This window comes from Scleropages formosus, chromosome 12 (genome assembly GCF_900964775.1).
Source record: "Scleropages formosus chromosome 12, fSclFor1.1, whole genome shotgun sequence".
Taxonomy (NCBI): domain Eukaryota; kingdom Metazoa; phylum Chordata; class Actinopteri; order Osteoglossiformes; family Osteoglossidae; genus Scleropages; species Scleropages formosus.
In genome coordinates this window covers 29,206,727-29,234,104 of record NC_041817.1, presented here as the reverse complement: position 1 = coordinate 29,234,104, position 27,378 = coordinate 29,206,727, and the positions used below count along the sequence as shown (strand labels likewise).

General features: G+C 50.8%; 1 protein-coding gene across 1 annotated transcript; it reads left to right on the top strand.

Annotated features, from left to right (window-relative positions):
* The first annotated feature begins 1,902 nt into the window (after nucleotides 1–1,902).
* Nucleotides 1,903–25,741, top strand: ccdc141 (coiled-coil domain containing 141). The gene is made up of 25 exons (XM_029256688.1): nucleotides 1,903–2,436; nucleotides 4,344–4,466; nucleotides 5,943–6,137; nucleotides 7,244–7,352; nucleotides 7,594–7,847; nucleotides 8,543–8,662; nucleotides 10,554–10,748; nucleotides 12,014–12,186; nucleotides 12,705–12,846; nucleotides 12,964–13,083; nucleotides 13,212–13,403; nucleotides 13,495–13,650; nucleotides 14,575–14,754; nucleotides 14,843–14,968; nucleotides 15,453–15,641; nucleotides 15,828–15,989; nucleotides 16,671–16,820; nucleotides 19,244–19,384; nucleotides 20,164–20,361; nucleotides 20,521–20,704; nucleotides 20,812–20,924; nucleotides 21,648–21,764; nucleotides 21,867–22,187; nucleotides 22,875–23,668; nucleotides 24,121–25,741. Exons 1-25 carry the CDS (start codon nucleotides 2,335–2,337, stop codon nucleotides 24,395–24,397), a joined length of 4,833 nt encoding a protein of 1,610 aa, XP_029112521.1. The 5' UTR covers nucleotides 1,903–2,334; the 3' UTR covers nucleotides 24,398–25,741.
* The last annotated feature ends 1,637 nt before the right edge of the window (nucleotides 25,742–27,378 follow it).

Sequence of the window (27,378 nt, the reverse complement as noted above, 5' to 3'; positions counted from 1 at the left end):
TTGCACACTATGGGGGAACCTGAACAGCATGTCTTTAGACTGTGGGAGGAAACCCTCGGAGACTGAACGGGGATCAAACCCACATCCTCTTGCACCACCCAGACACTGTGAGACATCAGTGCTACTCGCTGTGCCCCTGTGCCACCTGCACACACATACACAGTCCAGCGACTGATGAAACGTATTATTGCCTTAAGAATTTAATAACTACATCCTCCTGATACTATGGCCGTTTTTCCTGATGAACCGAGGTTGACCATAAAAAAACAGTCTGTAAATTAGCTGTACTCTATAAATGTGACCGTGTTTAAACTACGCCAGGACCGTACCTCCTAGTGCTTCCCGCACAGTATTCAGTATTAACGCAGAACGGTGTGATATTTGTGTACGTGCTGCAGCACACGCAACACGCTACACTGGGCTCACGGAGGTACGTTCGTGGGGTTTGGGCCTTTAAATGGCTTTAAAACACGGTCCACGCTCTAAGTGGTGCTCTGCACTCATTGCTGGTCATGCTTTCGTTTGCAGCAGCGCCTTGATTCTGATGTCTTTTCTGTGATGTTCATGTCCAGCTGTGTGCGTGGACATGTCCTTGTTCCACCACAACACATGACGGCATTTTGACCCGCGACGGGGCCTTCTCACCCGCCGCTTGGGCAGGAAACCTGCGCAGCCGAGATTCGTGGGGAGACAAACGGAGGAACCCGGAGTGTCGCAAACTCCTGCTCAACGTCTCGTTTGCCCTTTAAAAGTTTGTGTTTACTGTACTGTACTGTGCTATACAGTACTGTACCGTAGTTTACCGTGTGTGTGGTTAGTAAGTTTTTTTGGGTGTGCTTTAGGTAAGAGTTGGAAGGAATCTGCTAATAGACTATGATGTCGTGTGATTTGAGGAACACAGTGCAGGGCTCCGCCCTTCTCAAGCGGCCGAGTTACCGCGGTAACGTTCTTTCTCAACTGTTTTTATGGATATCGTAGCCTTGCAATGTGGCAGTGGTCATCTGGTACTGCACATGTTATTTGATTGAATTACTTTTTACTGTGAGTCTTTGAACGTCGTGTTTACCGCATGCAGGGTGTGAAACTGAGGCAGAGAGACGACAGGACCCACGCAGGACCTACACGGTCAGCAGGTGCTTCTCTTACAGGCGCCGAGCTCAGTTCGCCTGACGCCGCTGAAACCCAACGGGAGCGTACAAGTGGAAGGGGTCAGCAATCCCAGCGCGACCTGGGCCTGACCGTGTCCGATCGCAGAGGGGACTGCGCGCTTGCGCTGCGTGACCCCTCCTCACACCCTCGCACTTGATGGTGTGTCACAACCCGTCACACCCCCCATGACCGCTGACCTGCTGCAAACGGGGTTCCGCACGGGAGCCGGCTTGCCGTCTCATCGGGGGCACGTCCGCTTTTACTGTACCGTGAGAGATTCTGCCATGCGGCCACATCCCGCCTCGCCCTTTGTGTCCTTTCAACGCATGTTTGTCTCTCGACTCGGGGGACGAGTCTCAAATGGCCTTTGAGGCTGCAGGAAGTTGGGGGTTGTGTCCCCTGTCCCGCTGCACAATGGCCCCGCAGGGCTCCTTCCTTCCCAAGTGCTGAACACACAGTAGCACGCAGCCTGCGGCCAGGCCTCAAACCCGTAGACGGCGTGTGATTTCGGCGGGAGGTTCTAAAAATGGCCTTGCGGTGACTCAGTGGCAGAGGCATTCGCTGTGTGTATTTGTGCCGCCGTCACTGGGAGACGCGTCGCTCCTTTAGACGGAGACCGTGCGGGAAAAGCCGGGGCCGAGCGAGCGCCGGGGGCCTCATAAGTCTGCAGTGCCCTCTTGGTATGCCCTGGGGGAAGGGAAGGGAAGGGAAGGGAAGGGACGGGAGGGGACACTCGGAGCTGACGCTGCGCAGGAGACGCGAGGGAACAAGGCTGCGAGAGGGAGGGCAGATAACTGAGGGCGACCAAAGTGGGGGAGTGTCGGATGGCGGCTGCGCTGCGATAATCCTGGCGTACGGTGCTATTTATACTGCGGTGTGGGGGCAGCAGGGGGTGGGGGCGTCCCTCCTGCACGCGGACGCAACGGCTGGAGGACAAACACAAACGCAGCGGTGCTCTCCCTGGTTCCGAGCTGTGAACCCAGAGGAGCCGCAGTGCTGGGGCTTTAAGAGGAGAGTGAGACAACGCGATTTGGCACCACGCACCTGGACGAAGGGCCCCTGGGGGCTGTAGGACGGCTGTAGGACGGCTGTAGGACGGCTGTAGGACGGCTGGAGGACGGCCCGTGTCCTGTGTGTGACTTTCCCTCTGAGCACCCTGAGTGGCCATAGGACCACGGAAAGAAGATGTCCAACGGCGGAGAGGCTGCAGGTCCGGTGTCCAGCACCACCATCAGCACCATGGCCGTGCGGGGAGGTGCCGCACTCATCACCGTTACCATCCTCAAGGTACCGGCAGCCAGCAGGGCGTGGGGTGGTTAGAGCATCGCCTTGCAGCTTGAAGGTGCTGGGTTCACATCCCCGTGCTGCTGCAATACGTTGGTGTCGACTGTTTCATATGTTTCTGGACGTTCCTGTTGTTTGTACATCTGACACATTCATGTTTTCTGAGTTTTTGCACTCAGAGCAGCTGCTAATTTTCATGCAGAGGAAGCGAACCTGTGGCCCTGAAGTGTGTGTGTGTGTGTGTGCGCGCGTGCCAAAGAGAACAGGATTCATTAGTGTGACTGTGACACTGTTGATCAGTCTACTCATCGCCAAGCTTTCTCTCTCTCGCTGCCTCTGTTTCCCCAAAGCGCAGCTGTGAGTGACGCAGTACAGAAGGCTTTGTGCTCGTCCAGGATGACCGCACATGGACCGTTGCTGAGCGGGACGCGTCAGTTTAGCTCACCGTAGTTCCTCCATTGAACGTCAGTGTAAATAGTTCACAATTGAGAGGTGCGGACATTCGGTGGTCTGGTATAGCGACACTGCTTACCGTGGTGCAGACCCTCCTGAGGGTAGGTGTGTACTGTGTGTTGGGGGAGCTCCTAATCGCTGATGAGCTCTGCTGAGCCCTGAACTGTAAGTGCAGAGGAGGCAGCACAACTTACACTAAACTCTCAGAAAGAGCAAGACATGTTGTACAATAGAGCAACTGGAAAAAGTGACCGGCGACCAGGATGGTACTGACACAGCACCATGGTGACAGCACAGTGAAACACAGCAAAGAGAGCTTTTTACCAGTAACTTTACATTATGAATATGAAGTAAAACAAGAATACCAATTAGACGGTTTTCTTTATCTCTCTTGCTGTGAAAGGGTGGCACAGTGGCACAGCGGGTAGCGCTGCTCTCTCACTGCACCTGGGTGGTGCAAGAGGATGTAGGTTCATTCCCCGCTCAGTCTGTGTAGAGTTTGCATGTTCTCCCCGTGTCTCTATGGGTTTTCTCCGGGTGCTCTGGTTTCCTCCCACAATCCAAAGACATGCTGTTCAGGTTCCCCCATAGTATGTGAGTGACAGAGAGTGTGTGTGTGTGTGTGTGTGTGTGTGTTCCACTGATGTATGGATGAGTGACCCAGTGTAAGTAGTGCATCTAGCAGTGTAAGTTACCCTGGTGAATAAGGTGTGTGGCCTGATAAAGCTACTTAGAGTTCATTCGAAGTCGCTTTTGGGGAAAAACATCTGTTAAATTTAATTAATGTAAATATGCTAAGTGAATAAATGTGAGTGAATGACAGAGACACCAAGCAGAACACAAAATGCTGAAACTGTAAAGAGAGGTAACTACAGTGAGCATCACTGATGACTCTGCTCTACTGGTGTAGGCTGTGTGAAAGAGCTCTATTTACATTAGTGTGTATGAAACTTCTGGAACTTCACTGACCTACATGAGGACACACCGAAAGGGCCCAGATGTAAAACAGAATGCAGGAACGGAACACGTGTCTCTTTCCAACAGTGACCTAATAGTTTAAGGACCTTAGACCTGATAGGTGCATATCAGATGGAGGAGGAGGAGGAGGAGGAGCTGCTGATGGACTCAGCTGCAGCTCAGGATCCTGTTGACATGCATTGCATGTATCACTTCCTGTCCCAGAACGGTCACTGGGGGGGATGGGGTTTGGATCACAGTCCGGCAGGTGACGCCAAGGACAGGTCAGAGGGATCGCTGTCCCGCTCCTTTTCACACACCGCTGAGCTGTGCAATCGACGTACCGCTCTTACACATTTCTGCCCTTGGCTTCAGAGCAGCCTGCTGCACCATGTTTTCACTCTACTTCTGCGCAGTTTTCATTTATAATGAGTTCATGATTAGTGCAGCTGTATAGGCAATAATGTCCAACAGCACGTATTCTGACCGGGGTCTTGCAGAGTGGGACTCGGATGCAACTGCAGCTGGCCGAGTCGGACCCGAACCTGCTGGAGATCGGCGGCAACGTGGACGAAACGCTGAGACTGCTGAGGGACCACGAGCAGCTGCTCAGCAAGCTCAAGGTACCGGGGCCGAGGGGACCACGAGCCGACCGCGAGCCGAGCGGCCTGCACACCTGCATGTGGCAAGTCTGTGACCTGAATGACTTGCTGTTGGCCGGCCCGCTGCGTGTCACCGGTGTCCTTTTTAGCGTTAACGCTCTGCAGGGCTCCTGCAGAACAGTGCCGTGTTCTGTGTCCATATCTCTGACCTGACCTGACCTGACCTCCTGCCAGCTCCTCTGTTCCCAAGTCCAAAGAGGCCCGGGTTCAGCCTGCACACACCACATATGAATTTCTGTGTATCCAGATTATATTTCTAGTCATACTTTCATTATTCTACCGCTTTGTATCCAATTCACACTTTTTTGCAGTTGTAATATTAATGAAGTTTTTCATATTTGTTTCTGAATATGATCTGCTTCTCTAATATCACTACATGTGAGCTTCTCAGTTTGGACGTTTTCCATTCTCACTTGAGTGAGGAGGAGATTTATCCGGTTTCTGTTGAAGAATCGCCCTCCATTACCTCCTTTGGTCGGAGTCCCAGCGCCGTCCTGCGCTCACCGGCTCTTGCATCCGGTTGCTGTTTCCACTGCTCTGCACGACTTTTGACCACTGAACAAAATATATTGTAAATGACATGTACATTTTTGTTCACTTCAAGGGGGTAAAACAGCAGCTGTGGCTTTGCTTTGAACAAAGACTATTTTATGAACAGAAGTACATTCAGCTTCAATTAAACGTTTAGTTTTTTATTCAGTCATACAGGGAATGAAGCTTTTAAATGTATAATTTTTGAATTCTTCATCTCGTGTGAATGCACAGGCATAAACACTTGGTATAACACACACACACACACACACACACACACACACACACACACCTTCTGAACCGCTTGTCCCATACGGGGTCACGGGGAACCGGAGCCTACCCCATAACCATTAGTCTCATTTTCTTTCGTTTGATTTAATGGAAACACTTCCAGGTGTCTCACAACTCCTGGGCTGCGGGTTTGAGTCCAGCTCAGTCTGTGTGGAGTTTGCCTGCTCTCCCTACGTTTGTGTGGGTTTCCTTCACATGATCCGTTTTTCTACCACAGTCCAAAGGTATATGTTTCAGCTGGATCGGTGACTCTAAAGTGCCCAGAGTGTGTGTGTGTGTGTGTGTGTGTGTGTGTGTGTGTGTGTGTGATTGCCCTGCAATCTGGTGTACACCTACCACAACCCTGACAAGTGGTTCCTGAAAGTCAGTAAAAACATTGGCTCAGCAGTAGAATTATATAGATCTTGAGTCTGGTGTCCAATTGCTTTTTGTTGACAGTCAAGTTGATCCAGCAGGACAGTCCTGACCCCCCCCATATGAGGCAGTGGTTGGTGTCAACAGAGCAATCTATTTGTGAAGGGAACCTACAGGGGGCATTCCTTACTTTTGGGGCACTGCAGGGACCGAACGGACACACACTAAACTTACGCTTGCCTCCCCTCTCGTTTATGTCAGAAACATGACGGGGGCATGTGGGGCCTGCTGGAGCAGGCCGACAAGGCCACAGCACAGTGTGCACAGCTGCATGGGGAGGTGCACAAGGCCATGGCGCGCACACTGAGCGATGCATGGAGCACCCTCATTGTGCTCCTGGAGAGACGTGTGGAGCTTCTGCGGCTTGCCTCAGAGTTCTTCGCTTGTGCCCACGAGGTGAGTCCTGCTGTTGTTGTGACAGGTGTCGCAGGAGGACTCGCATGAGCAGAAGGGTGATGACATATGAGCAGCTGCGTGAGGAACACAGGAAGCAGGTGCTGGGGTCACTGTCAGGCAGGATGCACACCTTCTTTGCCAAAGAGGCTCGACATGATTGAGCAAACGGATGAGTACCGTGAGTTCCAGGATGTGGATCTGGTTGGAGAGAGTGCAGAGCTCAAAAAGATGCTGCCTGTTGTGCACGTGTTCTGGAGGCAGATTAAAAAATTTCAGGTGCATAGCTTTACTATGCTTCATGTCTTTACGTAGAACTATGTGTGGGTGGTGAGCCCTGACCCACTCGGTCCAGATATCAGGTCGGTCGCTGCTGCATCCACGTCCATGGGCTCGTGCTGCACGGCGATGTCGGGTGCGCGAGAAGTCGATGGTTGCGGCTCCGAGGCCGCCTGAGTCGATTTTGCAGCAGCCTCCCGCGCCACTTTCTCTGGCGCACGATGCTCACGCTTTTGCCGAGCCGGTGTCTTGGCTGGTGACTTTCGAATCCCGGAGGCCTCGGCCTGCTCCTTAAGTGCAGCTGGACGGTCGCCATGGTACTTTGCATTGTGTTTGTTGGGCCTCCTTGAAATGTTTAATTCGATGGTCCGCCTTCGGGCCCCCTACCTTGGTCTAAATGAAGGTTTTCCTGCTGGTGTGATACGTGTCCGATAGCGCGGCTCTCTAGCGACAAACTGAGGTGCTGACGTCAACGCTTTGTGACGTGGTTCGACCGTGGTGATGTGTAGCGCAACGTGCGGCAACTCCATAACGAGCCAACCGTGGGATGTTTTCGCAACGTTGCCAGTTCGCTCAGGCTGAGCCAGCGGCGGCCGTTCACATCTCGTTTGATGCGGTTTTCCTTCCTCTGTCCAACGGTATATGCACTATCTCTCTGTGTCTTTTCATTTGCGAGCAGTAGCGGCGAGAGGGGGTTGCATTTTTATGTGACGGTCATTCATTCCCAAGTTACCCCCCTACCTAGTGAGGAGAAAGACGTAAGTCTATGTGAAAAACAGTGAAATGAAGTGCACGTGGCTGTGTTTTGTGTGTCTGCTGTCTTTGTGCAGTTTGCTGTTCGGATAGATGAAGCGGAGGACTTCCAGCGAGACATGGAGGAGGTCACCACCATGGCGTGCGAGGAAGCGGTGCTCCTGAAACACTGCTGCATCAAACGAGGCAAGTGCATTGCCAGCAGGATGTGCAGTGATTAATGCACCCAGAGTGTTAACAGAACAGGCTCTTACTCAAAAGAAGTACAAAGGTGCGTATTCAAAAAGAGAAATGCAGTACTCTTGACCTCAGCATTTCGATGAAATTGACAATATTCCCCTGTTCTCTATCACATACTAGATGTTTCTATTTGCTGAGAGCTCATCGATTAACCCTTGTGCATGAAATCCACCATGCAACGTGCCAGGGCTCCTGGAGAAGTCCATGTCGGTGATGAACAAAAGTCAGGAGCTGCTGGACGTCCTGCGGGGCTTCGGGGCAGAGCCAGCCTTGCCCAGGTCGGCCGCTGCCCAGGGCACGCGCACCAGCTGCGGGCGAGTCGAATGTCTGATGGAGGTCCTGCAGGACCGGCGCCGACACGTGGATGAGCGCCTGACGCAGCGCAGCCTCCGTTTAAAGGGCCTCCTTCGCATCTCCCAGTGGAAAGAGCGGAAGCAGGAAGTGAGTAGCCCGGTGCTCCATGGGGGGCCTGGGGGTGTGACAGACCAGCAAAGAAGGGTAACAAAGTGATACGTGCGAGTAAAGCGCATACAAACGGAACAGGAGTGTGGAATGTGAGCCTTAATTCAACTCTCTTCCACGGTGTTTACGGCTCCTGTTTGTGGTTCCTCAGTGTCGGTGATCAATAACAGCATGAGGAAGGCTGTGCGTGCGCAATGAATGAATGAATGAATGAGACAACATATTTTTATTTATTTATTGTTTATTATATTTGTTATATTGAACGACCTTTCGGCTACCTTGAAATAACAAAGCTAGTGTAGGTACTTTTGTTTATTAAAGTTTACGCACATTTGAAATTTTTATAAAACCTGACCAGTGAATAAACTGAGAACTGGAAGATCTTGGTACATCGTATGTGTGTCTCCCAGTGGAGCCAGGTGGTCATGGGTTCTAATGGCAGCAGACGTGCTGTGACGCTGCTCCAGGAAGCCAAGCGTCTGATACTCAGTCAGCTTTGCCAGGTCTCAGCAAACACCTCTGTCTGTGTGCAAGTTTTTATAACTTCCTTGAGTGTGTGTAGAGCGCACACACACACACACACAGACACACACACACACACACCCCCCTCTGCCTGCTGTTTGCCGCTCAGGGTCACATTCCCATCATTCTTCCTGTTTGTTGGCTGCCAACAGGTGCTGCAGTGGTTTAAGGACAACGCTGAGGTTTACTTCCAGAAAGACCAACTGGGCTCCACTTTGACGGAAAACGAAGAACTGCTGGAGGCGTGCAAGGACTTCGCGCTCAAGGCCAGGGTAAAACAGTGTGTGAGAGTAAAAGGGTAAACAGTAAAGCGTGGTGAGCACATCCGCGTCGCGGACCGCCAGGCTCTTGGATCATAGAACATGCTTTATTCACGTTACCCATTTGGAGGCCGAATCACAGGTGTTTTCAGAACACAGAGGAAAAAGAAAAGTTCTGAATAAGGTTTCGCTGCTCTTTTCTGGTGGGGAGCACAGCGGCACAGCAGGTTGGACCGGGTCCTGCTCTCCGGTGGGTCTGGGGTTTGAGTCCGGCTTGAGGTGCCTTGCGACGGACTGGCATCCCGTCCTGAGCATGTCCCCTCTTCCTCCAGCACTGTGGCCTGTGTTGCTGGGTTTGGCTCCGGTTCACCGCGACCCTGCTTGGGATAAGCGGTTTCAGACAGTGTGCGTGCGTGCGTGTGCATGCGTGTGCTCTTTCCTGCCCCACATACTATATTTACTATTTCATCTCACAAAGTCAGTAAGTGTTAAGCTGCTTACCCTGATTTACTCATTTAGAAATGGTACAGAACTGGTGTTCGTAGCTCAGGTTGTTGATTCAGATGTTCACCAAGCTTGTCATTCAGACTGCAAGTGTTTCATCACCAGTCAAGGTGACATCATTGGTGTGCAAAGCAATCAAGAGACTTCCTCGAAGCCTGGAACGCTTAAACAAAATCAATAAATAAGCATGTCAATCTAGACCCCATCTATGAGCCCATACGGTGCAAGGATCACCCAATGTGAACCAAAAACTAAACTGGTAGGGTTTAATCAGATTGATTAATCAATCAGGTTAATTGGGTTAAATCAGGCTTAGAACCAGTTACAGCTGCAAACTAGAATGGGATCCATGCTCAAGGTCATCTCAATCAGCCAATCAAATCAAAGCCAATGAAGTTTCCAGGCTGTTATTCAAGCCAGCAACACGCGCATGAAGCACTGATGATGTCACCTCGACTGGCGATGGAACGTGTGCAGTCCGAATGCCAAGTTTGGTGAACTGCTGAACTTGCTTATACAGCAGAGTGATTTTTACTGTATCAGTTCAGGGTAATTACGGGGGGGAGAATTGAGCTTGGAGCCTGTAAGTCCAGGGCAGCAGCAGCAGCTCTACGTGGTGTGCGTGTGTGACCTCTGTCAGCACCTTCATTTTCAGTCTGACACCCAGGTGATATTTATCCTCAACTACATGGGAGACAAAACATCTTTCCAAGTTACAGGAGTGGAGTTGCAGCTGAGCATTGGTCAGCAGGGGTTGCAGCGGTTACAGCTGCCACCTTTCAGTCGAAGGACCTGGGTTCAAATCCCACTTCCTGCTGCGGGAGCCTTAATCAGGAAAAAGTACTCAGGTGTATAAATGGGTAAATCAGTGTAAGTAACTTGGTGTACAAACCTCACACTATAAGTGACCTTGGAGAAGAGTGTCAGATAAACAGCCTTAAATCTGAATTTATTAAATGAAATGCACAATGTCACCTTTACAAGGAAACCCTATGAGATGAATCACTGTAAGTTGACAGGCTGCCTAATGCAGCTGTCAAATTAAATTTGCAGTGTACTCTAGTACTCAGCTGTAGACGTGGCACAGCGGTGCCGCGGGTAGCGCTGGTGCCTCATGGGCCGAGGTGTGAATCCAGCTCAGCACGTTTGGCGTTTGTCTGCTCGCAAGCCAAAGACATGCGGAAAATGGCGACAGCGAACCAATCCTGTACCCTGCTTTACCATAAAATCCATGCAGTGAGCTGAGCCTGTGCCCAAATGTGCGTCTCAGGCACTGTGTGTTCCCTTGGGCGCGACTGTGGGCGCTGGTCAGCGGTTAGCGTGTCGGAGTCTGTGGGCGACGGTGATTGCTGTTGCGAATGAGACCACTGACCGTGAACGTGACCGTGTGCTGTGCCAGGACTGGAGCTCGCAGGTGGAGAAGCTGCTGCTCGAGGCTTCTGGGGTCACAGTCGTGCCGGACGCGGTGGACGCAAAGCAACTAGCTGAGAAGAGTCTCGAGCTGAAGGCCCTCCGAGATGAGCTGTGGCGCCTCCTGGTGGCTCGGCAGGAAGACCTGCAGGAGGGTCACGCCTTCTTCAGTGCCGCCAACCAGGTAGTGCAGCGTCACTTCCTCCATGAAGTCGACGAGCGAGGGGAGCCTGCAGGGGGCGCAGCGCCGAGTGAAAGCAGCTCTCCTCCAGTAAAACAATGAAGATGATGCTCAAGTAACGCAATGCTAAACTTTTTTTTTTTTTTTAACATTATCGTGTTTCTATAAACAAAAATGTGGCAGCCGGGAGCATCGTGGTTGGCTCCGCTGCCTTTTGACCTAGAGGTAGCAGGTTCAAATCCTACCTCCAGCTGTAGAACCCTTGAGCGAGGTACTTACCCTAAATTACTCCAGTAAAACTGTAAATTGTTGTAGGTTGAGTAACGGTGTAAGTCGCTTCGGAGGAAAGCGTCCGATGAACGAATGTGTGTTTTACAGTGCAGGTGAAAGATGTCGTCGCTATTAGGTTCTAAACCTCTACTGATTCTTAAATGAGGCCTGTCCCACTCGTGTCCCCAGTCGGCCTCTTTCATACATTCAAGAAGGGTTTCGCAGCTCACTGCTTTCGGACTCACTTCCTATGTGCTTGATGAACTACGTACTATGTCACTTTAAAAAAAAAAAAAAAAAAAAAAAAATTAAAAAAAACCTACATGGAGCTACTCCTGTAACACACACTGGTTTAGACGGTGGTATGACACAAATGGCGTGTATGCAAGAATCATGCATCTGTGTCCCGATCGCTCCTCCTGCTGATGTGATGAACTGGTGCACAGGTTTGTCCACCAAAACAGGTTTTATTTAAAAAAAAAAAAAAAAAACGAAGAAAAGAACCCAGGATGGGTCTCAGGGAGCCCATAACTGCAAATCAAACCAGCAGCTTTAAAGTGCTCTAATTTTTACTTGCTCACCTCTGTTACTGAAGGGCATGGGGGGGTGCTGGTACCTGTCCATCATGCTGAGCTCGCTCCTATCAGTGTCTCCACCCGCCAACTCACATTGGACGATTAATCAATTGGTTTTAATAATTTCTGTGTTACATTGCTTCTTTTGCTTACAAAACACATAATTACAGTAGTCACAAATAACTACAGCAGGACATGTGTTTGAGACCCATTTTGAACTAATGTGCAAATTTGCTTTGAGAACAGTGTCTTCCAGTGCCCCCTAGTTCAAGCGTGACATGCCTTGCCATGATCTGTGTATAATTCCCAGCCCATTTTACAGCTGAATTTACACTGAGAGGTCAGCGGTCGCTCATCTTTGTCACTGGCACGGCCACAGGCGCCTTGAGCCGAAATGTCCTCTGTCCCGCTGTCGTCCCGCAGGCCTTCGAGGCGCTGGCGGCTCTTGGGGCCGAGCTGCACGTGCCGCGTTCCCAGGCTGTGGCTCTGCCCCAGCTGGCCCGTCGGCACGAGGACCTCGGGCGTTCTGCCAGGGAGTCCGTCTCGGAGCCGCTGCGGCTCGGCCGGCTGCTGCTTCAGAGGCTCCGCCCACACAGGTAACCCCCCCCCCCCCGCCCCAGGGCTCCTCCTCACGGGTGGAATCGTAACTCTCAGTGTGTCACTGCAGGCAAATTTACTAGGTTTCATAGTGCATATGGAGGTCGGATGTGTCATTTTATCTTTCCGTTGTACGTTTCCATCGCTGTTTCATACAATAGGAAATCTATAACAATGTTACATAATGACAACTGTGATACATAAGTGCGAATTATAGATATTGTCCCTTAATGTATGAATTTAGCAGATCTGGGCAATTCTTGCTTTAACTGAAAGGTCAGGTTTTCGGGATTATGATAAGGCAGTTTGTTCCGCTTTTATTCTTTCATTATCCACTGTATCTATTAATTAATGTACATGACATTACTGTGCTTGAAATGGAATAATCCGCATGTATCATTTAATTTGAGTCTAACTACTGTCTGAACAGTAATTTTACAGAGTTGCTCCTATAAATTCCGCAGTCATGATAAATTGCTGTGAAGGAAACTGAGAAGGGTGAGGTGATGTTGTCCAGTGCCCAGGTGGGCGGGGTGCAGCGGATGCTGGGATACCTGCAGGAGCGGGCGGAGTCACTGAGTGGGGAGTGCCATGCCCACAGGGAGCTGGCCGAGAGGAAGCGGAAACTGGTGTCCTCCATAGAGGACCTGCTGGACAAGGTGGGCCCCCCCCCCCCCCCCCAAGACTAACGGGTGCATGAGGTGAGTCCAGCTGGACCCCGAACGGCCAGTCTTACCACTAACAGCTTTCTGCTCCGGTGTGTTTTTTGCATATAGGTCTCCACGTGGCTGAAGGGCACCAGCACCGCCCTCTGCGGCAACGTGGAACTGGGATCGGCCCTGTCCCAGTCCGAGGACATGCTGAACAAACACCTGGAGCTCTCTGCCCAAGCACAGGTGAAGCATCTTGGCCAGCAGGAGGCATAACGTTTTGGAGTCTCAGTGCGTTCTCTTTGTGATGAACTGTCCTGAGCTTGCAGGCATCACGCAAAGGGCAGCGCTGACCATCTTATGCCGATCCTCAGGACATGGCGGGGGAGCTGAGCGCTGCAGTTGAGCTTGTGACCCAGCTGGAGGAGCTAGAGTCGGTGGAGGCAGCGCAGTTCTCCGGCCGGAGTGGCCTGTTGCGCGAGGAGCTGAGAGCACTCTCCCGGAGCCTGGCGGAACGGGTCAAGACCCTTCGGGCATACGTGTGCTTTCTGCGCACGGCCGAGGAGGTGGGACATTTCGCATGTTACACACGTGAGTCCAGGAGCTGTCTGCAGGTGTCGCCGTGGATGTATGACGTGGTGTGGCGGCACGTTGCAGGTGGACGAACGCATGCAGAGCCTCCAGCAGGGCTACAGGGAGCGGCCCCAGGACGAGGTCTGTGAGGAGGAGAGCGAGTGCCGCTGGCAGGGCCTGCTGGAGCGCTTCCTCACTATGCAGGACCAGGGCCACGGCTTCATCCGCTCCAGCACCATGGTAAGATGGGATCGAGGGTGGTAGTCAGCTGGTAGCGTAATGGTTAGAGCTGCTGTCTTGGATCCAAAGGTTGCAAGTGATCCTCACCTCTGGCTGTAGCACCCTTGAGAAAGTACTTACCCTAAATTGCTCCAGTAAAATTACCAACCTGTAGAAATGTGTAAATCATTGTAGCCTTAACACTGTAAATTGCTTTGGAGAGAAGCGTCACTAAATGAATAAAAGTTTAAAAGGAGAGAGAAAAAAAAAAAAAAATAGTGGAGACCCATGGGGCAGAGCGGTATTTTGCAGGGGGTCAGTACATCAGTGTATGATTTTATTGGAGCGATATGTTCAGGCTGTGACGTTGGGTCGACACAGTGAACCGAGACCGTAAATTGGAAATTTGACAAAATCCACATTTGAAAAATGGTTGAGAGCGAGACTGTGAGGCGCAGTGCATTGTGGGAACTGTGTACCCATGCTCTCAGCTGTGGTCTGGCACAATACGACCTCACTTGAGCGCTTGTGTTAGCCTTTGCCTGTCATGGTAAGGCTACTGTATGGAGTTAAACTTATTTCATATGCATTTGCACAGATAAGCAAGTTTAAAAGAACAAATCTGTAGCTAATTTCTGCATTTGTTTGCAATTAAGAGAAGAAAGAAAGAAGTTAAAGTGCTCAGATGCAGAACGCTGAGGAATCAGGACCAGGTGACAGGAGATCGGTGTACAGTCTGTACCATCGACATGAATGACCTGGGAAAATGTTTGTGCCTTCAGAAAGTAGGACTCATCTGCTGTAATGCTGGGTGCCATTTGGTAATGACATCGAGCTTCACTTTGTGTGGAACGCAGCCTTTGGCTGGAATGTTCACGTGGGCCTTCCTGAAGCTCCTCGTTAGACGTCCAGGTCATGTTCTCGCACCTTGGCTTCCGGCACCAGGTCAGTAAGAGTCTCGGCCTGGATGTGACGGCAGCTGTGGGCGTGGTGGAGAAGGCCATGGCGCATCTCAGCAAGAAGAAAGCTGCTCTCATGGACCTGTGGGTATCCTGGCAGCTCCAGGTGAGCCACATCAAGTCAGTCAAGAAGCAGTGGAAGAAGTTCAAGGAGCACCTTAAGAAGGTGAGCAACCGCGACGCGCATGTGTCCGCGACCAGGTGACCAGATGTTCCCTTCGGAGGGAACATGATGTGTGTGTGATTCTTTGAAGACTGTCCACGACCTGGAGGCCATGGGGGAGGTTCTTGCTCCCGTTTCCAGCGCTGATCTGGGAAGTGATCTTGTGACCGTGACCAAACTGCAGGAGAATTTCCAGCGTGTAAAACCTCACCTTATGGTAAGAGTGTTTGTCCCCCCCCCTCCTCCTGGAAAAAGTAATTTTGGCTTTCAGTGCCCTTGTGCGGTTTTTGTCACACCTCAGTACATCAGTTCCTCAGCTTACGAAACAGTTATGACTGCAAGTCTGTTTGTCACTCATTTTGCTTGTTGCTCCAATTCCTCGTTTACTACTAAGTCGCAATAAGTCAAGGGCTAATAATAATAGTTTTTTAAAAAACTGTGAGCAACATTAAAATTAAAACTAATGTATTAAACACGGAAAATAAAAATTAATGTCTCCACAAACTCCTGCTTTATGCTGGTTGTTGAGCGACTGATCCCACAAACATATGCGACGTTCCTCATCCTGTTACTGATCACCGACACCGAGGAGCTGCAGTCAGGAGCCGTAAACACTTTGGAAGTGAGTTGAACTGAGGTGGTCCCATGCTGCTCTTCATGACTGTCTTTACTGGCTTCTCATTTCTGCCTGGTTTCTCCAGCAACTGAATGCAGAGGTGGAATACCTGGTGAAGATTTCAGAGCTGTTCACACAGAGAGGAATTCCGGTGAAGGAGAAAAGCGAGAAGGTGGCAGAGCTTCTCCACGTGCACCAGGGCGTGAAAGAGAAAGCGAAGGAATGCGAGAACATCCTCGGTACGGCGGTTAGGTTCCACCAGGTGTACGACGAGGTAAATTGCCGCTCAGCCGCAAACACTGCACCCGAACATGGATCTCGCAGCTTCTCTGTGTGGGTGTCAACCACAAAACACCCCTGTGAGCAACGGGAGACACCCACCGGTCCCCATCGCTGTCATCTGTTGGAAGGCTGAAGGCCACCGAGTGGCCGCTGAAGCCGAGCGCTCTTCTTCCCGCAGCTGGAGAACATGCTGTTGTCGACCTCGGCGAGCCCGCTGCCCGGCACAAGCCACGCCCACCTCCAGCTCACGCAGCACCAGGAGAGGCGGAGCCACGCGCATCACCTGTACCAGCTGGCCATTACCCTGGGTGCCGAGGTCACAAATGCCGTGCGCCAGGCGGTGAGCGACACGCCCCCTAATGGCAGCCGTCCCGCTCCGCGATTGCTCCGCCTTCTTCCTACCCCCTTACACAGGAAGTGATCTTTCATGAGAATTCTTGCTTCTTTGGGGACTCACTGTTGAACCTTAAAGTGATTTTGCTGAGAAAAGCAGCACTTTTGTACAGCCACACACACTCTTCTGAGCACTGCTGCTAGAACACGTACTGAACAAGGTGTCCTGCGCTCACACCTCCGCTTGTGGAAGCTCACAGATTGCAAGGTGCGCCATCCCGATGTTTCTGGAACTTTCCGCAATTTGCAGTGTCACGGTGATTTGTGCAGTCAAATGAAACAGAGATACAAATACGGCACGTGATGGCATAAACAAAAAAAAAAAAAGGTACATAATTGGCTAACGGTGAGTAATATAGTAAATAATACTAGAAGTGTACAGTAGGATTTAACAATGAAAAAGTGAATTCACCCCATTGTTTAGACTGGCGTGTTTGGCAGGGAGGATGGTGGTGATGACGACGATGATGATTATGATGATGACGATATCATGTTAAGCAGGATCAAACTGTCTGAATGACTGCGACTCTGATTTGGATGAGGCTTCACGACAGGATCTTGACCACACCGATCCCCTCGCTGTGTTGCTGTGACCCGGCTTAGCTCTGTGTTCCCTCCCTCTTCCCAGCATGCCCTGGGCTTCTCAGTGCAGCGGCTGCAGGGGAGGCTGGAGAGGCTGCAGCGGGAGAGCGAGGGCTGGTGGGCCGAGGCCGAGCGCCGTGAGGAGAACCTGCTCAGCAATGTCCACCACTGCCTGTTCAAGGAGGAACTCCACGAGGTAAAACGAAATAAAGTGTGGCCTCGGTCTAACATTTGCACTGATTTATCTTCAAATCCAGGATCTTTGGGTGGAATGCAGCAGCTCTAACCACTGCGCCACCTGCTGGTCCACACTGTCTTTTTTCACCACTGTGCCCTACATGTGCATGTCCGTGTGCCCGCGTGTGTTTCCGTTTACGCCTATGTGCGTGCGTGTGTCTTTGCAGCTGAATGCGTCCCAGTTTAGCTGTGGTCACAAATAGCCCCTGAAACACAACACCGGTGTCCCTCATCCACTGTCCCTCTGACGCGAACAGGAAATTCCACTCATGTATGGATGACGTGCCGAACTCCTACCCGAGCGTAACACGTGTGTCGTGACAGGAGGCCATCAGATAAACACACACAGAAACTAGAACGAACTGTGTGTGTGAACATTGAGCACGTGGTCTAATACCACAGTGTCCTGGGCCGTGTTGCTTTGCACTACAGAGGCGTTGTTGTTGCATTATTACTAGTAATTCAGTTATCTGACCCCAAGTGTCTTGCAGTGTTGCATTTGTGAAGCACAGTACCCTGAAGCTGGGCTCTACTCTTGATTGGCAGTCCTGCCAGTCAATGGCTGCAGTGCCCGGTCACAGCCACACCCCCTGTGCGGAAGTCAAGGTGCTGATGGGTGGACCTGTTTCTATAACAAACCGGTCAGTTCTGGCTGGCATCCCTGGTGGGGGTGGGGGTATGTGTGGCCGGAAATGGAAACATCTGGAAGGTGTGTGGATAAAAGAGGCCCTGTGCTGGCAGTCAGCTCATCCCCAGTGGGCCCGTTTAGGGAGGCGGGCCCGGGTCGGACTTTATTGCAGGAATTTGGCGGAACGTTCCAGAGATTTATCGCCCGTCTTTCGGACCGACATCAATTTCGCCCCCCGTCCTCCTGTTACATGTAGATGCCGTGACAACGTAATGTAATTGTTCCATGACCATAAAGGGCATCAGGAGGCTGGTGGTGTTGATGTCCAGAGCGCGGTGCAGAACGCGACACGGCTCAGCTCTCCGGTTTGAACGTTCACTAGTCGTCTGGGAACATGAAGCGGTGCCACTTGCTGCCAGGTCTTGTTTACTTTAACCTGCTTTATGAACCCAGAGAATGGATGCGTTTCCCGGTGCTGGCGGAACAGCAGCGTGCTCAGCGGTCCGGAGGGTGGTGCACGGGGGGGGCGCTATCGTTTACCCGACAGGTGCAGCTGCTTGTCAGCCGACGCGCTGCCCTGTGATCGGCAGCGGCTCTCCGAACAGGGAGCCGTAGGGAACAGAACCGGGACCGCGAGTGTGTTTGAAATTCCTTCTGCGCTAAGTTGCCCTCAGCAAAAGGTCCCTCATCTGCTTACCTGCTTAAAGTCTCGAGAAACGTCACACCGAACCATATTAAGTGAGAAATGCTTTGGAAAACTTTGATTTACTTAATGTGAGTCACACTTCAAGTGAAATAAATTTCGGTTAAAGGCGCCTCTCTTTGCTGTGCTCTTTACTGCCGTTCATCGGCTCAGCCGGTGAATATCGGTGACCTTCGCACCTCTACCCGTGAGTAGATAATAAGACAGAAGGTAATAAAGTGCAGGTAAAAATAAAGTGCGGAACAGTCACGTGCTCAGCCAGTGCTCTCCATTCGCTGTCACTTTTGTTGTCCTGCAGTAGCTTTCAGTGTGTGTGTGTCATCCGCTCAGCATCTCCCATATGCAGTGATTTCCGAGGGCAGCAGGGGGCGCAATCGTTACAGGTCAGAGGGGTCACCCTGCAATCTTAAGGTCCCAGGTTCGAATCCCAGCTCCTGCCATAGTCCTCTTGATCGGGTCCCCATTTTAAGTCCCCCTGAAGAAAAATGCGAAAAACACAAATGAACGTAAACATACAGCACCATATAAAGTCAGTACCGGTCAAGTTGCACTCAAGCGAAGAGCCGCTGAGCCCCAGAGCCCAGAGTTTGGAAGCCATCTGCAGGGTTGTGGACAGCAAGTCGGTGCCAGTGAGGGTCCTCCCTGCCCTCATGTTGCAGTGGGGGCCCCGGGGCACTGTGTGTGTGTGCGTGCGTGCACGCTCAGCTGTTGGCGCTGTCCATCCTCAGCTCTTTAAGTGCCCCATCTGGAGGGCTGGTTCCCTCGCTGGTGGATGGCCTTCTCCATGTCCCTTTGGTACCTCTGGGAAACTGCGGCTGCTCGCTGCCCCGCAGGGGGACTATGCTTACGCTCTTACACGCTTCACGCGTGTGCTTGTGCCGTTTGCTTGTGCGCTGCTGCTCCAAGTGATGATGGCCGCTGACAGATGGGGAACAGTTACTGGCACCATCCAGATATACCTTAACCGCTCAGTTGGAGAGGCATGTCAGGCTGCTGGACGCTCAGGGCCGCAAGTGCGCTTTTCACCACTCTTGTTATTTGTAACATTCAGCTCAGAGAGTCGTTCAAGGAGCTCAAGAAGAAATTCAACAACTTGAAGTTCAGTTATGTGAAAAGGAATGAGAAGGCGAGGAACCTGAAGGCTGTCAAGAACCAGATCCAGCAGATGGAGCTTTATGTGGAGAAGCTGCAGGTGAGCCGGAGAAGGTGGGAATTGTAGCAGCCGTCATCCTGGTGAGCGCCGTGTTCCCGCTGCGTCTCAGTAGCTTTTTTTTTGTTCCTGAGCCCCAAAACCGACACCCATTTCTGCTAAAGTATCACCAGATCCTATTGAAATGGACACAGTAACTTCAGTTGTTACCTTTAGTTGCTGTAACACAGTGTAATGGTGCAGTTCCTGTAATACTAGTGCATCTTTATAATTATTAATAATAGAATACTGTATGTGTGTACCTCTTACACATTGTACACTTAACAAACACAACATACATATGACTCTTAGTGTTGTTTTCATTGAACCTTCAATGCAAAAAGCAGGGCAGTAAAGACAGAAGGAATGAATGAATGAATGAATGAAAAGAGTGTAAATAAAGTGACGCTCAGTGGACAAGTGGACACGTCTGGACGGTCCAAACGGGGACACAACCACCGACATTGTAGCAGGTAGATCTCTCAGCTGAGGGCTGTCGGAGGGCGCGAAGTGAACCGCACGGTGGCTCTGCTCTCTCCCCACTCAGCTGCCGGGAGGCACAGCAAAACCCGAATTTTGTCCTCGTAAATGTGAAGAAACGCTAAAGTGAAACTCCTCGCAGGTGGAACTCGAACCCAAACCTCTGTATGTCAGGGATGACTCCATCACAACGTTCTTTTTTTCCCCGCTCTGGTATGAATCACGTAATTTCCAGTGAAACGGTGCAGACCAGGTCCAGGTCATTGACCCCAGTGCTGTCTCTGTCTCTTCGTGCCTTGCAGGTTTTACAGAAGAAGGTGCAGACCTTCGCCTTGAAGGTGTCCACCAGCACTGAGAAGCAGCTTGTGGGCGGTGGCCCGAGGGAGATGGAGGATGCGGTGAATGAGCTCCGGCGCCAGCTGGGTGACCTGGGCAAGGCCCTGGAGGAATACAAGCAGAGCCTGGAGAGGACTGCGCGGCTGCAGCAGGCTGTGGACGAGGTGCGCTGTGTGCAGGGGGTGGACGCTTGGCTCTCCCACCTTCATCCAGATTCTAGCTCCATTTTCTCTGTACCATTAGAATGCTGAAGAGTTCCATGACCGTAGAATTCACAGTTTGAAAACGATGACGGGCGCCTCTCTCTGATGCTTTGGGTTCAGTTCCAGTTTTGGTGCGATGAGCTGAGCTCCACCATCGTGCGTGTCGGCAAGTTCTCCTCCGAGTGCGGCACCAAGGAGGCCGTGGCTGTTCTCTACAGGCAGTTTGAGAAGTTTGTGTGGCCAATGGTCCCCCAGCAGGAGGAGAGGATCCAGCAGATCACAGAAGTGGCGCTTCGCCTGCATGGTGAGGGAGGGAGTGCATGACATCTCCACAGCGCCCACGCTTTCCACTGCGTCTCACTGCAGAGCTTTTCTAAACAGTCCTGCATTCAAGGTACCATTTGTGATCAGGTCCAGAGGAGGGCAAGAAGTTTGTGGAGAAAACCACCGCCAGGCACAACGAGATCGTGGAATCCATCAAGGAGCTCTGCAGTGGCCTGTTGGACCTGGAGGCCAAACTACCGGTACGAGTCACTTCAGGGTGACACCAAAACAGAGTACAGTGGCTCCTCTTGGCTCACAGATTTCCACAAATACACAGTAGATGTTTTCCGCTTCCTTTATTTTCATTTGTATTGTCTTCACTGGTAAATTTTAGAGAATTTCTGTTTGATGTGGACTCAGTGTGACTTGAGGTTATTTCTGAATCCCAAGAGAACAGGAGTGAGGGAGCACCTTTCAGCTCACTCCCACAGTGTTTACAGCTGCTGTCTGATGTTCCTCGTATCGGTGAGAGGAAGGATGCTGGACACGTTTATGGAGTGAATCAGGCAGCAAGTGGCGTTGAGCAGGATTTTGTGGAGACGACACATTTTTGTTTTCAGTCATTTAAAATTTGTTTTAATGTAGCTCAATGTTAATAAAATTAGTAGAGTAAGAAGTACTACAAAGCATTTTTTTATTTACTGTATCTACCCCAGAGCTGAAGGATGTCTGTTAACTAAGTCACAATCAGCTTAATGTGAAAGTGATTTTGGAACGACGAACAAACCGATGTAGAAACACACTTCTGGTCCCAGTTTGGTCTGTAAACTGAGTCGTCTCTTTAGTGAACTTATTACAGAAGAGTCCAGAAATGCTGGTCAATTCTTTTTGAATGCATGACTACTCTGCTGCTCTGTCTTTGGTTGTGTTTCTTGATGAGAGTGAGGTGATAAATGCCAAATTTGAGTTTGCTATGTATTCAGGCAAGAGATGTGAAAGAGCCCTTAAAGACGAATCCCTGCCAAGCTGAGACTCCAGACAATAAACCAGAACGTACAATAATGATGATCGAAGGGGATGCTGAGGAATCTGGGGAAACGGTGAGTTGCAGAAACAGCTCGTGTGTATGGAAAAGACTTGGCTGGTCTGCGGGAGTCAAGGGACTCCGGTGTGCACGAGGTACAGTGTGGTCTTTTGAACAGAGCGAGCTCAAGGAGTCTGGACACACTCCAGAGAACATGGCCCCGGGCTATGAGAAGGAGGCTCCGTCACGGCAGGTCCTGGAACAAAACCACACCCTGCCGGAAGCGCGCTGGGAGACCGATCAGCTAGCGTCCAAGCTGCATTCCTCCCTCTCCGGCACAAAGACCATCGGCACGTCCAGCTCTCCCACGGACAAGTTCCGGAGGATCCTTGTTCTGCAGGAGACACAGGGTTGCCCAAGGACCTCTGATATCCAGAGGGCTTCCCAAGAGAATGTGCAGGCCAAGGGAGGCTTCCAGGAGGCATCTGCAACCACACAAGTGGGTGCTTGCTGAAATTGGTCTGACCTGTTTTCCCGATGTTCTTGTCCAAAGCTGCCGCCCCACACTGCAGACCCAGTGCCAGTCAAACGGTCAAATACACTTGCTGGAAACAAGCTGTATATTTTTCATAATGTTTTACATCCAGGTCATTAGTTTGTGCTGATCTTTATCATCTTTCTTGGCCATATAGTCCTTACACAACTTTGGTGTGTGTTTTGGACTGCTCAACTATTCGTAACCCTGATGGATCTACCGATCCCCGGAGTCTGCTATGATAGCAGTGCTAGTTGAGACTGCGTTGAAATGGATAAAGATCACAAACTCTGTAAGCAGCAAAGCATCCCTGCAGCATGATGCTGCCACCACCTTTCTGGATGGTAGGAAGCACCCAAGGAAGACTCGTAGACTATCCTTCTCTGTGTCTTACACATGCTTGGCTGTTGGACGCAAATATTTCACATTTTGATCTACTGGTCCATAAGGCCAACTTGTATTCCTCAGACATCCAGTTTCTGTGTCCTTTGGTTCAGGCAAATCTGGTATCAAGCAGGTGTGCTCAAACTTTTGGCTGGGTCTGTACTGAAAGCCAGAGGTGCTGCTTCATGTTCAGGATGATCTCTTTTTGATGTGGTCATCAAAAGACTCTGAGACAAAGCTGTGTGTTTGTTTGTTTGTGTTCCACAGGGAGCTGTTCCACACTCAGCGAATGAAGATGCTGCCTCTCGTGATGCATCAGAGCTCTTGGAGCCCACTGAGATGGAGGCAGACCCCATGATGTGTGACCTGCAGCATGACCTCGTCACCGAGGAGTCGCTGTCCAATGATGAGTATGAGTGCACGTCACCAGACGATATCTCACTGCCCCCACTGTCCGAAACACCCGAGTCCAACGTTGTCCAGTTGGAGAATGACCTCGACGACAGCTTCTGCCCCAGCTCCCACAGCCAGCCAGCCCCGAGCTATGGCCAGCAGGCACTGGGCGAAGGACCGCCAGCTGCCAGGTTCAGGGTGGAATCCTCCTCATTTGTGCGCAGCCCCCTGACCGTGCCCACCCCAGGGCTGGTCTCCAGCACACTCTCCAGCATCCTAAAGAGCAAGCTGCCCCCGGCCCCACTCACTGCCCTGCCCCCTGCCCCCCATGACAGCCTCCAAGAGAGACTGTACTCCGTGCACGAAAGCTTCACCCAGACCCAGGAGTGTGTGCATGAGGCGGGCCCATCTGCCACGTTACCCCGGCCCAGTAACACGCATGCCACCCCTCCCCCACTAACCACGAAGCTGGACCTGGATCCAGGCCTCTGCAAGCCCACCGCTGTGCGGGAGGAGGTGCGGCTGCTATCTGGGAGCAGGACCCCACCTGGGCTGCCTGGAAAGGCCCCTAGCTTCTCCAGACTGCTGTCTAGTGCCACGGTCACGGAGGGTTCCCCTGTGACCCTGGAGGTAGAAGTCGTGGGATCTCCCGAGCCGACACTCACCTGGTGGGTAGCCTACAACGAGCTCGGCTGATTGGCTGCTGCTCGCTGAAGTCACTTGGTGCCACCATGCTGCGCGCACACTGCACACACGCACACTGCACACACGCACTTCCACATCAAGTCCACAGTCCTGTCAACAGACCAAGAGTCCAAATACACAGATTCCACCTGTGGAAAAATTTGCTTCACAAATACATATTTACATTGTCTTTATGATTTACAATTAGTTTTTAAATGCACAAAATATTTGATTGTTGGACAAACAGCTAACACTTGGCAAGTATTTTTGTGAGTTTACTAATCAATTTGATGAATCAACTAACAATACTTTAAAACTGAATTATTAATGGCCTTTAACTGTCGGCTCTGATACTTGTCATAAGTGTGTGTAGTTTTTCCATCCTGTGTGATCTGAGCTCTGCAGTGGTGACCTGAGAATCCACTTTCTGCCTCAGGTACAGGAATGGGCGGAAAGTGACCTCTGGCGAGCGCATAGACGTGTCTCACAAAGACGGCAAGCACGCCTTGTTCATTCGTGCTGTCGCCGAGGGTGATGCAGGCCTCTACGTGGCTCGCGCAGTTAACGCGAGTGGCGCTCTGTCATCTAGCGCCGCCCTGCAGGTTAAAGGTAAAAGCGAGCATGAGCTCGCACCCGCGCTCCAACTGGACTGGCTCACCTGTTTCGGCACTTTGTGTTTCCTGCTCTGGCTCCTTTACTTACTGGTGTTGTAGCATGGTAAAGGACACTACCTGTCACCTGGCCACGCCTTTGAGAACGGCTCTCACGGCTCACAGAATAACAGCTCCTCCACGCTGTCAGTGCCCGGAAGCCCTCGAGATGTTGCTCCAGAGAGACGTTCAGTGAATCCTGCTCTGAGCGCTCGTGATACACAAGGAAAGGGATGTAAAATGTTTATCGTTTATTTTACTGAACATGTGTATCAAATAAGACAGGATTTATGAAAATATGGCTTATTTAGATTTATGACATGCCCAGGACTACGAGCATTATTTTTTAATGTTACATTTTCTTTTCAAAACAGTTGATCTGAAATATTTTACAGTAACTATAAGTATGGACTATATGTTGGACATAGATCCAGGCATTGTGGAAACTGATTTTATACAAGAAGTCACTAACATATATTTCCTTTCATATGTGAGTAAAAGGGAGCAGACGCAAAGCCCTGGAGATGCACTCATACGTCTGTCTCCGTCCTGGTGGCTCCACCTGGTGTTGACAGCTTCCAGAGCTCAGTTTTTCCTTAAAATAAAATCAGCGTTGATGATATTGCCGGTGTGTGCGTTCATCTCTGCGCGTCAGTCATCTCTGAGCATCGGTCATCTCCTACAAACACTGACACTGCTCCAGTCTTTTCTCGCACTAACAGCCACGTATTCTTCGATGATGCATGACAAGCAGCGAAGATGAAAAGCAGTTCTGGGAAAGTGTGTCTTCCGCCAATACACCCTGTCCCAAATCAGCTGTCTGAGGCCAGGGGTCTTGGTCTCAGTGGCCCACGGATCTCATTCTCAGGTCTCACGTTCAGGTTCCTCCTCTTGACTGGCTCTCTGTTCTCACACTTCTGCAGCTCTGTCCTCCTTTGCTGAAGGAAATTGTTCTCCGTTGTTTATATTAGACAACGAATTTCACTGTGTTGGACCACGTCCAGCAACACAGCCGAGTTGTGCTGACCAGCAGCTACGCTAAAACAGCCCCCCGCCAGCCCAATTAAGTTCTTTAGGGGGTGGGGTCACGGCCCGGGCAACTCACTCGATGAAAGCGATCCTCAGATTAGCACCGTTTATTCTCAGAAACTGTTCGGGGGACGCTCTCAAACCGAGTTCACCCTGACAAAATGAGGGAGCGATTGTAATGAAAAGCTCCACGTGGGAAAGGAGAGCTCAGCCCGCACCTAATTTGGAAAAGAAACTGTTTACGTTCAGATTTTGGGGTTGAGGAGTCACCCAAATGGAACCCAAGAGCAAAATTAGCTTTTTCGCTAACGTGATCATGTTGGGGGGGCGCGGTGGCGCAGTGGGTTGGACCGGGTCCTGCTCTCCAGTGGGTCTGAGGTTTGAGTCCCGCTTGGGGTGCTTTGCGACAGACTGGCATCCTGTCCTGGGTGCGTCCCCTCCCCCTCCGGCCTTACGCCCTGCGTTGCCGGGTTAGCTCTGGCTCCCCGCGCCCCCGAATGGTTCGGACAATGTGTGTGTGCGCGTGTGATCATGTTGGAGGGGTTTAAGGCCATACATTTTATGGGTCAGCAGGTGGCACAGTGGTTAGAACCATCACCTTTTAATCACAGGTCCCAGGTTTGAATCTTACCCCCTTCTGTAGTACACTTGCTTTAATGTACTTACCCTGAATGTAAATATTTGTACGTAATAAAGAAGCTACATTACTTCATTGCATGAAATAAATGTAAATGACTTTTTTAGGAAAACAGGCTTCTCTTGCATAATGAGTGTTTTTTCTTTGTTCCTTAAAATCTGCTTCTGAAAATCTAAATCTCATGGAAAAAACTCTGAATCAGTATTAATTTAAATGGAAAATTGAGTTATGCCTTCACAAACAACAAATGTTTCACTGTTATTATTATCTTTTAAAAAGAAAACCAAAACCAAATTTCAAATGTAAACCTGGTCCCGAATATAGGAACTGCTTTGGACACCTTTAAATCCAGGCTGAAGACCAACATGTTGAGAACTGCTTGTAACACATTTGTGCACTCTGTATTTCTGCCCCCTTTCTCCTCATCATTTCTCTCACTGTTATTTTTCTTTTTATTTTGTTATTTTAATTTGTTGTTCCTGGGAGACACAGCGGGTATCGCTGCTGCTTCAAAGTTTCCGCACTGTGGATTTGAAAAAAGGTTTCAATCCTGCTCAGTCTGTGCTCACTTTGCATGTTTACCCTGTGTTTACATGTGTTTCACACAGAGCGGTGACTCTCAATTGCCCTTAGTGTGTGTGTGTGTGTGTGTGTGTGTGTGTGTGTGTGTGTCCTGCCCTGGACTTGTGTCCTGTCCAGACTGGAGCATCATCACCCTGCACTAGACATGCGGTTATTGAGAATGGATTTTGCCTTCACACAGAAATCTATGCGTTTTATCAAGTGTTGCAGTACTCTACTGAGAAGTAAAGCTTTCCTTTGCCTTTTTGACTCATCTCACCACCGTCTTTGTTACTCTTTTGTTTGACGGGTCCCTGTAACGAGAGATGGTGGCTTTGCACTGTGACGGACATTTAAGAGATTTCCCAGAAGTACCTGTGAGCGTCACTCGGCTACGAGACAGATGACGCGAGCAGCAGAAGCAAAGCCCCTCGGCAGAGGTGGTGCGATGGGGGCTGGGGGGGCTTCTCGCCTTGAGCGGTGCTCAACATCACTGGGGCTCCTATTCTGAACTGAAATTTCTGTTCATGTAACTCATTTTTTGTGTGACTTGTAGCTCGTCATGCGAGTTGTACGGTACAAACGATGTGCTCAGAATTCAAGCGCTTATCACGTGGGGGAAGCCTGTACACACCGTACACACTGTCCAGAGCGTGTTTCAAAGCACGAGCTGTCAGTGCACGGAGCTTGGAATGGTGCCGTCAACCTGCGCACAAGTCGTCACTCACCGCCACCGTGACGCTTACCTAAACATGCAGAGTGGTTGTGCTCTCTTGTAGTCCACAGCGGCACATAGATGTGTTGTCAGCCATGTAGT

What these genes read in the sequence shown, in the direction of transcription:
- ccdc141 (XM_029256688.1), top strand. Translation starts at nt 2,335, where the DNA reads ATGTCCAACGGCGGAGAGGCTGCAGGTCCGGTGTCCAGCACCACCATC. An exon ending in ACACTGCTGCATCAAACGAG is followed by an intron (nt 7,353 to 7,593) that starts GCAAGTGCATTG and finishes GCAACGTGCCAG; the next exon opens with GGCTCCTGGAGAAGTCCATG. An exon ending in CAAATGCCGTGCGCCAGGCG is followed by an intron (nt 15,990 to 16,670) that starts GTGAGCGACACG and finishes CCCTCTTCCCAG; the next exon opens with CATGCCCTGGGCTTCTCAGT.